This window comes from Siphateles boraxobius, unplaced genomic scaffold, assembly GCF_051911475.1.
Source record: "Siphateles boraxobius isolate OS27281-9 unplaced genomic scaffold, OSU_SipBor_1 130, whole genome shotgun sequence".
NCBI classification, from domain to species: domain Eukaryota; kingdom Metazoa; phylum Chordata; class Actinopteri; order Cypriniformes; family Leuciscidae; genus Siphateles; species Siphateles boraxobius.
The window spans coordinates 47,179,444-47,193,515 of NW_027508734.1; the positions used below are offsets into that span (position 1 = coordinate 47,179,444).

The 14,072-nt window shown below is 39.2% G+C and overlaps 1 protein-coding gene across 3 annotated transcripts in view; it reads right to left on the bottom strand.

Moving 5' to 3' along the window:
• trmt44 (tRNA methyltransferase 44 homolog) overlaps positions 1 to 14,072 on the bottom strand; it is a 182,013-nt gene that overhangs the window by 48,207 nt on the left and 119,734 nt on the right. For 2 of the 3 annotated variants that reach the window (XM_077229586.1, XM_077229587.1), the window contains exons 7-9: positions 10,787 to 10,893; positions 3,559 to 3,742; positions 3,061 to 3,421 (exon numbers count right to left, since the gene is read on the bottom strand). In XM_077229586.1, coding sequence (XP_077085701.1) covers positions 3,061 to 3,421; positions 3,559 to 3,742; positions 10,787 to 10,893 — 652 coding nt within the window. The remainder of the gene's footprint in view (positions 1 to 3,060; positions 3,422 to 3,558; positions 3,743 to 10,786; positions 10,894 to 14,072) is intronic. The other variant, XR_013203702.1, reaches the window with a different exon arrangement.

Here is a 14,072-nt window from a genome sequence, read left to right on the forward strand (position 1 = left end):
GAACCTCTCGTAAGAGAATGTACTCGGTTACTAATGTAACCTCGGTTCTCTCTAGAAGAGGGAACGAGTACTGCGTATCTTTGCCGTCCCTGCAACACGCTGGTTTGCTTCGGCGTTGAAAACCAGATTATATCAGCCATCGAGCTATATTTATAGGCCCAGGCCACGCCCGTTTCGGCGGGACGTGAAGTAGTGGGCGCGAAACGCCCCCATTGGATCTGACGTCACATGGGGCCTCTCTCGATAGGCTGCTGCAGTTCCCGCAGGGCAGCCAATAGGCACGCGAGCCGTCTTGCCTATGTCTGCATGCTGCTGCAACGCGTTTTACATTAATTCAAAATTAAGGATAATTTTTTGGCTTCAATATCTCGTGGAAAAGAGTTTTTCCCCTAGCGTAAGATATTACGCAGTACTCGTTCCCTCTTCTAGAGAGAACCGAGGTTACGTTAGTAACCAAGTAAGTTTTTTGAGGAAAACATTCCTGGATTTTTCTTCAAATAATGGACTTCAATGGCAACCAGCGTTTTGAAGTCCAAATCAATGCAGTTTCAAAGGTCTTTGAAGTGCTTGAAAATGCTGTGCACGATCGCAGCTTAGGAAGAGGGTCTTATCTAGCGAAACGATAGGTCATTAAAAAAATATATATAATAATTTATTATATAATTATTATATAATAATATATTATAATAACTTTTTAACTACAATTGTTCGGCTTGAGCTGATCTGCAACGCGCCGGGAACTACGTCATCACGTTGAAAGGTCCCCGTGCGAAGGAGGATAATTGTATTGTATTGTAAATGACATATTTATGTCTGTGTTATATTATTGTTTAAAATAGTCCTTATGTGTGAGTATCCTGGGTGTTTAAATCTTTTAAAACCTAAACGTTTTTTTTCGAGCGTGAACTTTCAACGTGATGACGTAGTTCCCGGCGCGTAGCAGATCAGCTCAATCCGAACAATTGTAGTTGAAAAGTATATCTTATTTTTTTTTTGTTGAAAATGACCTATCGTTTCGCTAGACAAGACCCTCTTCCTCAGCTGCGATCGTGCACAGCATTTCCAAGCACTTCAAAGACCTTTTAAACTGCATTGATTTGGTCTTCAAAACGCTGGTTGCCATTGAAGTCCATTATTCGAAGAAAAATCCAGAAATGTTTTCATTAAAAAACTTATTTTCTCTTCCACTGAGGAAAGAAAGACATGGATATCTTGGATGGCATTGGGGTGATTAAATTATTAGGAAATTTTCATTTTGAGGTGAACTAATCCTTAAAGTCCATTCGTTACACTCTGTAGGAAAAATCTAAACGAATGAGCACATCAAGTCTATGAGCACAGCACACACAAAGAAACTCAGTTAAAAATTCAAAATGTGGAGTTTTTATATTTATAACATATGATACAGTTAAGCAACAACACACAACCAAGAGGCTGAATACCATCACGATTGAAAATGTGACACTGATTTCATATGACAGTTCAATAAATAAGTAATTAATATTAAGTCACTTACATTTTAGACAAAATATTGACTGTTTTTGTTCTATTTTAGGAGCGAAAATATTTCCAATCCAAACAAAGATCACAGCAGAACTATAGTGCGTCTCATAGCCACACACAATCGAGTTTTTATTACTGAATGATTCAACATTTTGAACGAATCGGTTGAGTTAAAGATTCATTGACCCATTTTTAAACAACTGTCTCATTTTTGATGAATCAACCGTTTGAACGAATCGTTTGAATGAATGACTCAATGACTCACTTAATAAGACCGCTTATCACCTGCATTTCCGCGCTCACTATCGACAAACCAATGAATTCGGTTTACAAATTTTTTTTTTTTTAAATCAAACCAAACACATTTTTATATTTATTCAGGAGTTATGTTTTTACAAAACGATAACTTTTGATAACAGTAGCCTATAGATAAAAAAGTATATATTGAGCAAACAAGCAAGGACTGGTGGTTGGGATGTGACTTGGAGTTCGTGAAGGGAGACAGGCTCGTCCAGGGCGGGCCAGGCCCCCCAATACCCGCCCATGGCGCCGGGACTGTTTCTCTGAATTTAAAGTTCGCATGAAGAGTAAATTGCAATAGTCTTTTCTTCCCTATTGTGATGTATATCTGAGTGAAACGGCTTCTCGAACAAGAAAAAACGTAGGGTGGAACTAGATTTTGTCTATGAGGAATTGATTAGATCGTTGGATCTTGTGGTTTGACTGGATTGCTGCGAATGCAAGCAAGTCACAGGTTGTCCTACCCTCGTGCCTGTAAACACGTCATCAGAGAAGAGATGAGTAGCAAGACATCGGTGTTATTTTGATTAAAGATTATAAGACACATTTTTTTTTTAAATCATCATTTTTTAATGATGTGCACGGATAGATTATTTATAATAAAATACTGCAATATTCCATAAAAAAAAGAAGATTTGTCAATTTTGATTTCATGGTGACTGTGATCAACAAGGTGACCTCAATTCCTTTTTATATGACATAATTTAAAGTCACGATGAAATGGAAGTAGCGGCAGATATTTTCTTCCATATTGTGATGTACATCTGAGTGTAATAGATTATAAAAAAAAATAATAATTGAGGGCAAGGACTTGCATCAGTGGCTGATTGGATTTTAAGGTGTGGCTGCTGCGCTCAAAAGTGGTGTCAAACGAACGTGAGCTTGCCGGAGCAGGGTTTAAGTGGACTTAAATAACTGGAGAAGTCCTGCATACATCAAGAGAGATAATTCTGTTGTTTTCACCAGAAGATCCAGTTATGATATTTTGATTAAACATTACATTAAAGACAATTTTTTTTTAAATGAAACCTATGTACAGGCATTCAGAAAGCAGATATGGTGAATTTTTAGGCTAACAAATTTTCGAGCCAACATTAACTAACACAGTTAAGAAAAATATGGCATGACACATTAGCAAATTACACATACACCAGAAATTACATGATTTTCATTGTATGTATTCCTGAAGTTTCTCTCCAGGCTTTTAAGCCACCCATGTCTCATGACATCCCAGTGAAAAATTAGAAATATTCTTACCTCCTGTATTCCAGGCATCACGACAATCGCTGCTCTCTATGTTTCTCTCAGTCAGACTCAGCAATGCCTTTGCCACCCTCAGAACCACTGCATCCACAAAATCCCTTGGCAGAGCTGAACAGTTCCTAACAGCCTCTGTCTTTTCTCTTGGTTGAAAGCCATTTACCCAGTCATTCGCAGGGGTTGAGATATTCTGTTCATTATCATTGTGAGGTCCACGATTGCCAAATTGATTGACATTCATACTGACCCCTGAGCTTGTAAATAAGGCCTCACGCCTCCTGATATAATCACTTCGCTGCTCCTCTACCATAGGCTCTTCGGCCTCGCTGTACCTTCTACCTTTGCCTATTATGCATACCTGAAAAAGAGAATGACATAGCAAAATGAGGCTCTCTTTTTTGCCTTTGTTATGGCAATGTGAGGAGCTGCTTATGCGAGTGAATCTCAAATAATCCATTCTAGAGCCCCAGCTCTATGGACATCGGACCAACCTACCCGTTTGGTGGAGGGTATCCTCAGACAGTCCTCCTCTGTGTGGAAGCCGCACACTGTGCTGACATCTGTGATGAAGTCAATGTATTCCTTATACTGAGACTTCTTACATTGTCTGCGCTGGTACTTCCCACAGAAGTCAAAGAAGCAGCAGGGAAGCACAAAGTAGCGGCATGAGTAAGATGATCTAGGAAAGATAAACCCATAGGAGAGGACATAGCAACAATCAATGCAAAAAAATACAGATTTACAAAAATATTTTGTGTTTATATTTGACCTAGTTTCAAAGACTACATAGCTCTCAGGTGAAGTCAGTTCTGTATATGAACTAATCACAGTCAGCAAACATGTTTACTCGAGTCCCCCATCTCTGGTATATGACTACTGATTAAGCTAACCACATCCACCTAGTGTCTGAGACAGAACCCAAAAAGACCACAGCAATTTATTAACTAATTGGGAGTCAATGCTGGCATGGACTATAGTTAGAATATGACTGCTTCTGAACAGAGTGAACAACTGCCTTTTAAACCAATGTGGTTAATCATAAAAAACTAGTAACACTTCATCTGTGAGCGATTAATGCACACTGAAACCATTAGAAAGACTATAATAGCAAAACATTTGCTGTTTATCATTTTATAAAAATGTACACTATATCGTTCAATAGTTTGAAGTTGGTATTTTTTTATGTATATGAAAGAAGTCTCTTATGCTCAAGTCATTTATTTGATCAAAATTAAAAACAGTAATATTATGAAATATTATTACAATTTAAAATAGCTGTTTTCTAATAAAATAGATTTTAAAATGAAATTTATTCTTGTGATGGAAAACAGCATTTATTTGAAATAGAAATATGTTGTAACAATATAAATGATTCTATTGTAACTTTTAATTAATTGAATGCATCCTTGCTGAATAAAATAAATTTAAAAAAAGAAAGAAAAAAAGACGAAAAAAATAAGCTTCCGCTTTCCAGGAATCTGTATTTTAGAGAGAATTTTGTACTATTAAAATAAGCTTTACAGCACTTTATTGGAAAGGGTTTAAACCATTTTTTTTCATTCTTGAGTAAACTATAAACAATTATTGCTCATGCACCTGTGGAACAGTCTGTATGAATTTATTTCTTCTGCTGAACACAAAGGAAGAATATTTTGAAGAATGTCGGTAACCTGACAGTTGATGTGCCCCACTGTCTTCCATAGCAGGAAAAAAAATGTGACCGATCACGGAAACTAGGGACACAAGTCGGTTTCTGGGGCATTTTGAGTTATTCATGGATTCTGAAAGTGTAGTCTCCAAGCTTTCAAACGATGTGTAACACATGGAAATCTGATAATATTTGGAGAAGTTGTGGCCATTTGAAGGTAGGCACTCAAAAAAGCTAAAAGGTTAGATAACGGCGTCTAAAGATTGTGCAGTTCTCACCTCTCTCTGCTGCTAGGAGTGACAATAGGGCTCATTTACAACTCATTTAGATAAGCCATACCCTTCTTTAACTCTCTGTGGTCTAAGGTGTTTTTGGGGTCCTTGAGATGTTTTGGCATGCCCTGACATTTGTGCTTTTTCAGTTGCTTATAAACATATGTACGGCAAAGGTGTAATTACACTCTATTTAGCACAAAAAGGGCTACCATAATATGTGAGCAACATGTATTTTTACAACATGTTTGTATTTTTGAGAGAATATTGTTTATGCATGGTTATTGATAAAACTAAAAATTTAAGTTTCTGAAATAAGGCCACAAAACACATACTAAATATATGTCCACAATACTTTTGACTAATGGATGTTGTGGCCTAGAGTTTTTGCTTCAAAATTATCTGAAAATCACCCAGCCTAATCATTTACATAAAACAATACATTGATTTAAATTTTGTAAAACACTTTTTGTTTGGAGAATATGCGTGTGGGCGTGAACGGCCCAACCCCTTATCTTGAATAATTCACACCTGAGAAGACAATGTCTCGCATAATGATGAGTCTTTCATTCAGGTGCGTCACACAAGAAAGAATGTGAGGAGGAAAAATTAAATATATATATATAATACATATATATAATACTTACATAATATATATATATATATATATATATATATATATATATATATATATATATATATATATACATATATACACACACTGCCGTTCAAAAGTTTGGGGTCGGTACGATTTTTAATGTTTTTAAAAGAAGTCACTTATGCTCACCAATGCTGTATTTATTTAATTAAAAATACAACAAAAAATCAGTAATATTGTGAATATTATTACAATTTAAAATAACTTTTTTCTTTTTTAATATATTTAAAAATATAATTTATTCCTGTGATTTTAAAGTTGAATTTTCAGCATTATTACTGCAGTCTTCAGTGTCACATGATCCTTCAGAAATCATTCTAATATGATGATTTGATGCTCAAGAAACATTTCTCATTATTATCAATGTTGAAAACAGTTATTTACATTTTTATTTCAGGATTCTTTGATAAATAGAAAGTTCAAAAGAACAGCATTTATCTGAAATAAAACCTTTTGTAACATTAAAAACTACCGTTCAAAACTTTGGGGTCAGTAAGTATTTTTTATTTTATTTTCGGGGGGAAATAAATAAAATAAATCAATACTTTTATTCATCAAGGAGGAATTAAATTGATCAAAAGTGACAGTAAAGACATTTATAATGTTATAAAAGATTCTATTTTAAAAAAATGCTGTTGTTTTTGACATTCTGTTCATCAAAGTATCCTAAAACAAATGGCATCAAATCATCATATTAGAATGATTTCTGAAGGATTATGTGAAACTGAAGACTGGAGTAATGATGCTGAAAAGTCAGCTTTGATCACAGGAATAAATAATATGTTAAAATATATTAAAAACGAAAACAGTTATTTTAAATTGTATTAATATTTCACTATATTACTGTTTTGTGTTGTATTTTTAATTAAATAAATACAGCATTGGTGAGCATAAGTGACTTATTTTAAAAAGATTAAAAATCGTACCGAACCCAAACTTTTGAACGGCAGTATATATATATATATATATAATCCATATAAGTCAAAAGCACATTTTTAGTACATAGTCATGCCTGGAAACGTATACTGTTCAAATAGGCTATATGGGCCTATCTACAGAATTTGTTCAAAGTTAGAGTTGGAAACATCTTGAAAAGAAAATCGTCTTTTCCCATACATTCTTATTAAGTATTCTTTTTTAAAGTACCCTTACATTGGAACAAATACTATAATAACATCTTAGTTGATGAGTTTATTTTTGACAGAACATACTATATAGAGCCCGACCGATATATCGGCGAGCCGATATTAGACATTTTCATAACTATCGGTATCAGCATTTATAATGGCTATAATTTATATAAATTAATATAAAAAAATGCGCAGTGCAGTGATTCATGTAAGGGTGGCGTTGCCAATAAAGCACCTAAAAGCTGTCACAATGAACTGGCAAAAGCAATGATATGAATACATCAAATATAGCAAGGAGACATTTTAATTGTTTATTAATAACAAGTGTTTTCATTCATTGTGGGCTGCAAAGATGAAGTTGAGGATGCGGACTCGCGATCTTTGAAAGCGCCAGAGAGAAATGTACATTTCAGAAGGATTACATAAGCAGAGAGCAGTTTGTCTTTCGTTTTGATTTGTTCTGTTTAAAAGTAGAAATTTCAATAGATATATTTCTCAGGTCTATACGCTGAGTTTCGGTTCATTTATGAGACGAGTTGCAGTTCACTCGCCGGCGCCTCCGTTTCGAGATTATCTATTGTCTTTTATATTTACTTCTTATTTATTAAATCCAGGCATTTGGTTGATGAAACATTGATTAAAATTAAGATATAATTAATACAAAATGAAATTGACTTTAATGAAAGGCTTTGTGCTTTCTGTTCGAGTTCTTTGAAAGTTTTAAAGCACTTTAGTGCCGCTTTTGGAGGTTGTGACGTCCATTTTTTCCTCATAAATGCGAACACGAAAAATAAAATAAAATGAATATTATATGTTCTGTTGAGAGCCAACCCTTCTTCATCCAGTGGGTAGTAGACTATTACTTTTGATTTGCGCAGTGTAATTCACTGAATTGATTTCTCTGCTTCCAGCCTCTGTCACGTATTGTGTGAGCTTGTGACTAATGCAAGCACTGAGAGAAGTCCTGATTATATTGTCTGCTATATTTACCTCTTATTTATTAAATCCAGGCAATTGATTCATTAAAAATTTCTTAAAATGCGTGGCGCGAGCAACAAATCTCCGACAGTAAACGGATGGCCCATTCTGCTCTGTAACGGGTGCTTTTCCGCATCTCGGGTAAACAGCTGTTGCGACTCACGCGAGCAATAACGGCCGCGTCCGGTGTGTAGACACAGTGTAAAAGCTCATTCTGCCTATAACGCTACCGTTACAACATCAAGCAATATTCCAAAAATGTATATAATTATAACACTTTATATAGGGACATTTTGCATTAAGAGTAGCCTAGTTTCACGTTTAGTTGGTACATTTTGCTTACTAATTTAAAATAGTATAAAAGTCTGTACATTTTTTAATTAAAAAACGTTTTCATTATGATATTATAAATTTTACTTTAGTAACAAGATCTGAGTTCTTCCTCCACTGGTAGAGATTAGAGGAATTAAGACTAAAAATAGAAGATAATGTCAGTGACACTTTTGATATATTTATTGATACAAGTTGTTTTATATAACGTGACTTAATTAAAAGACAAAGTCGTTAGTGAAGATTATGCAACAGTTTTTAGAATATAATATAATATAACATGCAATGCAATGCAAACTAGTTTGGTTACAGCTCAAATGTATCATTCTCATTCTATCATTCCCCCTGCCTCCATTACATATCTTTGTGACACAAGTGTTTGATCACATTTGAGTGATCATTGCAAAACGTTTATATATTTATTCTGTTTAAATACTGTGTATTCTATATACAGTACCCACCAAAATTTTGTACACACCAATAGGAAAGTGTGTCCAAACTTTTGACTGGTACTGTACTATAATACACATAAATAATATTGCTACTGTACACATAAATAATATCGGCCGACATATCAACTTTTTTTGCGGTATCGGCATCGGCCCCCAAAAATCCATATCGGTCGGGGTCTACTACTATATATTTACATATGAGCAGAAACTGGCTAACAAAAGCTTATTTGACGTCTATTTTAGAATTAAAACGTTATAATCTATCCAAAAACTATGAAATGTTGTCTTTCATATTTCATCTGTAACATAAACAACAGCGCCCATATGTGCCCTTAATTCATTCACACACAGAAACGTGATTAAAATTAAGCAGTCTTTTTGCATTTACAGAAAAAAAGTTAACGGAGACAAAGAGGCAGAAAGCACACCCTGTTTATTTTCTTTATTTTACAAAAGCACAATGTTTTATTTCGATTGTAAGTGGACACATAAAAAAGTACATATTCAACAGTTTATTTTTGTATATTTCTTAAGTCTGTATGACCAAAAATGACAGAGTATTTTAAGTCTATTTTGCTGCTATGTGAAAAAAATTTGAGCAAAACGCGCCGGCTCATTTGCCGACCCCAGAGGGTTAAGCAGTTATGACAGGAATTTTCCAAATAATCACATTTCACCTCCTCAAATTACTGTTGCAAATCTCTTTACACCACTTTCTTATGTGCATAAAACACACACAAATGAAATGTCCGCAAGCACATTATATCATCAGCAGGTTCAGAATCTTAAATCGTTTCAGAAGCGCGCACGGCGGGCCTTCATCGCAGCAAAGGTCTTAACTGCATCCTCTATTTCGATTCTCTGTGCCAGTTCATGTTCGATGGAGATTTTTGCCAGTTCATTAAGTCTGTTCCCCGTTCAAAGCAATCGGGACGTCACATATGAAACAGCCAGCCACCGCTGTCAGCGAGTCGCAATATTCAAGCACCGAGGGCGTGCGTGCCGCGCCCATACCTCCGGTTCAGTTTCCCGAGCCCACGAAGTGCGGCGATCGGAACCCGGAGGCCATTCTGCCCCTAGCTGTACATGTAAAAGCATGGGAAGCGATTCCAGGGATATCAGAATGCAAAGGGGCCATAGAACCGCTACCTCCTCCTCTGAGCGAGTCAGGCTTTTACAGCCGGTTCTATGGCCCCTTTGCACAACAGTTTCACTATTTCAGCGCGGCTTGTCGAAGTAGTACTTCAAAACATTTTCGGTGTAACTGCCACGGTTCAGCTCGTCTGCGACAATCTTTGCGGCGTCCATCTTCATTGAATTTTGATATCAGATAGAGCCGGCCAGAGCGCAGCATAATAAGTAGCCACACTGTTCACTTGGAGGGCGGGGGCAAAAGCCGGCTTATCCAGTATGGAATACACACAGACAATGACACGCCACGCCCCTACTGCATGCTAGAATCTCCGAAAACAAGCCGATTTCAACCTCAAAATGTAAGCTTTTAAATATACCAATACTGCTATCTCAAACATGGAGAGGCTTCTTTGTGATTTCAACTAACAGATTCTGCAAAAAATTTAAATTCACCAATTTACGAAAAGAAAAAAAACGCTTCTTTCTCATTTTGCTCGAAAGTTGTGCTGCCGACTTGTGTCCCTAGTTTCCGTGATCGGTCACAAATACTATGGAAGTCAATGGGGTACATCAACTGTTTGGTTACTGACGTTCAACAGAAGAAAGAAATTCAGACAAGTTTGAAACAACTTGAGGGAGAGTAAATGCTTGACTAAAAAACACCAGAAATATGCCCCGAGTCCCTGCTCACCTGCTTGAACATGCCATATGCTTGCTGCAGAGAGGCAATGAGGACTGCTAATTTTTATAATGCTTTTGATAATACAAATATTTACACTTTAAGACGTTTGCTGGAAGTAAAAGCAGCCGAGAGAGAGGAGATGTTAAATATTTTGCTGAGTTTATTTGACTGAATCCAAACTGAATCCGAACTGAAATGATCAGTTTTACTCTTTAGTTGCAAGTTGAATAGAACTCATATTTTTGAACATCAAATGATATTAATCTACAATACATAATGGGTCATTGCAAAACACAAAGAATTTTAAATGCTCATTTATTTACTGGCACTGATACCACAACCTGGGAAAATAAGCACAGTATGAATTATCTAATCAATTTAGATTCCTTTACTGGAGAGCAGGTGTCTTTTAACACTAGTGCTAATTTTCATGACTTGCCTGGCTGCTATTACAGGGATCCATGGGGTAAGCTCATCTGAGTGGTTTCCAATCAGCCAGTCTGTGGTGGGAAAGAGGAAGCCATTGCTGGGTGTGATGGCATTTTCCTGAAATAGATGAGAGCATTCACCACATTTCATAATTGGCTGAAAGTCCAATGACACCATATGAAAATGATGAGAAAAAAAGACAGCCAGAGGGTTCCTTTAACAAGTACATTTTTTATAATCATGCAGCAAGAGGATTCAGTTAATTTTGATGACCATAAGGCACAAGTATAATTTAAAGTTGAAAGACTGGAAAAACTGGAAGGACTGGAAGAGAGGGCAACTCTCTGAGAAAACATAGGAAATTAACATTTGAACTTTCTCTTGAGAAACTAGCATCCCCATCCAAGCCGGAACCACACTGAGTCAATCACCTCAGCATTGTATTAATTTACATCGGTGTATGAATGAGTGAGTGAATGGGTGAATGTGAGGCAACATGTAAAGCGCTTTGGCGGCCATTGGGTCTGTGAAAGCGCTATATAAATGCAGTCCATTTACCATTTACCATTTACATCTCTTTCCCTTAACCCCCCTTCCCTCATCCCTTCTCTCTCTCATACTGAGATCACCTGAAATTCACCCAAACATATAAATGGTTTAAAGTGAACAATTATCATACAACACTATACATGTTTGGTATCATTTGCAATATCTCAGTGCGACTGGTACAATGGCATAATCCCCACAGAAGTAAACCAAAAAGTAATAAAGTTTACAGTTCTCTTACGAGAGGTTCTCTCGTATTGCGTAAGTTTAGCTTACGCTACGGGAAAGATTCATCTTCTCGAGATATTGAAGCCAAAAAATTATCCTTAATTTTGTATTCATTGTCAACGCAGTGCAGCAGCTAGCAGACCTAGAGCAGGCCATCTCGCGTGCTCATTGGCTGCCCTGCGGGGAACTGATGCAGCCTACCAGTGAGCCCGGCGTGACGTCATGCCCAATGAAGGGCGCCCGTGCCTTCATAGCGTCACAGCCCGGCAGAATGGGCGTGGATTAGCATATAAATGTAGGCTGACTTCCCAGATTTTTCGTCTCTTCAGCAAACTCTTCGCATCGCTGGATCTGAGAGAAGCCACCGCCGCAGCGAACAGCGAACAGCCAGCTTAGGACAGTGCTGAGCAAGCCGGCCGTCTTCGCCACCTTCAGCCATCCGTGCGAGCTACGCTATCCGGCGACGTATCCTTTACCTTGCTAAAACCTATTCTAAAAGAGCAGCGAGTGTCTTTAAGACGCCTCGCACTTCCGGGGCTGCGAGCTCTGTGAAGCGCTTCCGCTGTCGATCCTGCGGGCTCGACTCGAAGCCTTCAACACCCCCCGCCCCTCCTCACCGACGCGCAGCTGCTGCTCACGAGCCTAACTGCCGTCGCATCTGAGGATGAGGCAGAGAGACACGTACGAGCATGCGGCTAGCTCTCTTTACGTTACAAGAGAGCTACCCCGCCCTTGTGTCCCCGTTCGCGAGGGCTCTGTATGACCCGGACGGGCATCATCTGTGTTACACGTAGGTCCCGTGCCCACTACTCGTGCGCGCGCCCTCGTACAAACACTGTTCCAGTTCTGCTCGACCACCGAGCACGCGGCTAGCTCTCTTTACGTTACAAGACTCGAGTCCCCGTTCGCGCGTCATGCAGAGCCCTCTCGAGCTCTCTGCATGACCCGGACGGGCTTGTGCGCCACCGTCGAAATGTCTCGCCCTGTCAGTCCCCTTAGATAAGGCTACTGCAGCAGTGTATTTGGCAGCCAACGAGCCGGTAATGCAACCCGCTTGCCTGCACACATCCGCCGTTCTCACGGCGACCCAGAGAAATCTCAAGTTAGTATAATGTCAGGTTAAGAATGTAAGTTACGTGACCGCTCACGAGCGCTCAACGCTTACTAACAGACACATAACCTCCGAAAAGACGCGCGTGTCCCGCTGCGGCCGGACCGCCGTCAAAGTTTATTCCCTGTCAGTCCCCTTCAAACAGGCTACTGCAGTGGTTCAATTAGCAGCCAACGAGCCGGTTTGTTTACCCTCTCGCCTGCAGACAAACACAGTTTTTACGGCGACCCAGAAAAATCTCAAAAAGAGTATAATGTCTGGTCCGGCTCATGCCGTCGGTGTTGTAAGTGTAGTGAAAGTGCCCACGCCCCAGTGTTCACCCCTACACATAAGCACTCCGAATCTCACAGAGCACACTCTCATAAAGTGCAGAAAAGCCGCTTGAGTGTTGAATGTAAGAAATGTGTCCACAAGTCTGTGCCCACTATCTGCCCGCTCTGTTACACGATCAAGAAAGCAGGTTATGAATGTAAGTCTCGTGCCCACCAGAGTCCGTTCACGCTTGCTAACACAAAGCTCCCCCCGGGCTCCGCCCGCGCGTTTAAGTGTTATCACAAAACGCAGGGCATTAATAAAACGCTCCCCATCCATTATGATCGGGGCGTCAAATACACTTGTAAGTCTAGTACCCGCGCACACGCGCTCACGCTTACAGGAAGCTTTTCCGCCCGGAGCGCTGCTCGCACGCCAAAAAGTGAAAAAAAAAAAAAAAAAAAAAAAAAAAAAAAAAAAAAAAAGATTGTTCCCCATCCCTTATGATTGGGACATCTCACATAAATCAGCCGGTCTCGGCTTTCAGCGAGCAGCCATTGCCCAGAACCAAGAGCGCGCGCGCCGCGCTTTCGGCTCCGGTTCAGTTTCACAAGCCCGCAAATGGCGGCGATCTGAACCTGGATGCCATTCGCCCCCTAGCGGCTCACATAGCTGCGTGGGAAACTATCCCAGGGATTTCAGAATGGGTGCTGAGCACAATAAAGCAGGGCTATACACTTCAATTCATTCGCCGCCCCCGCGCTTTCAAGCCCGGACCGCGACGATAGGTAATGCGGAAGTAGCACACCTACTTCACGCAGAAATAGCAAAGCTGCTGTGCAAAGGGGCGATAGAAAAGGAGCCGCCTTCTCTGAGCGAGTCAGGCTTTTACAGCCGATATTTTTCTCGTACCCAAGGAGGACGGAGCCTTCAGACCTATCCTAGATCTGAGTAGATCTAGAACTGGACTCAGTGACCATGACGGCTCGTTTATCGACACAGCGCCCGCGCCGTGTTCGCCACCTAGCCGCATCTTTCCAGAAGGACAGCTTTCTCCCTTTGAAAACATTTCAAAGGATGTTGGGCTGTATGGCATCAGCTGCAGCGGTGCTTCAGCTTGGCCTACTGCGCATGCGCCCGCTCCAACGCTGGTCGGCCA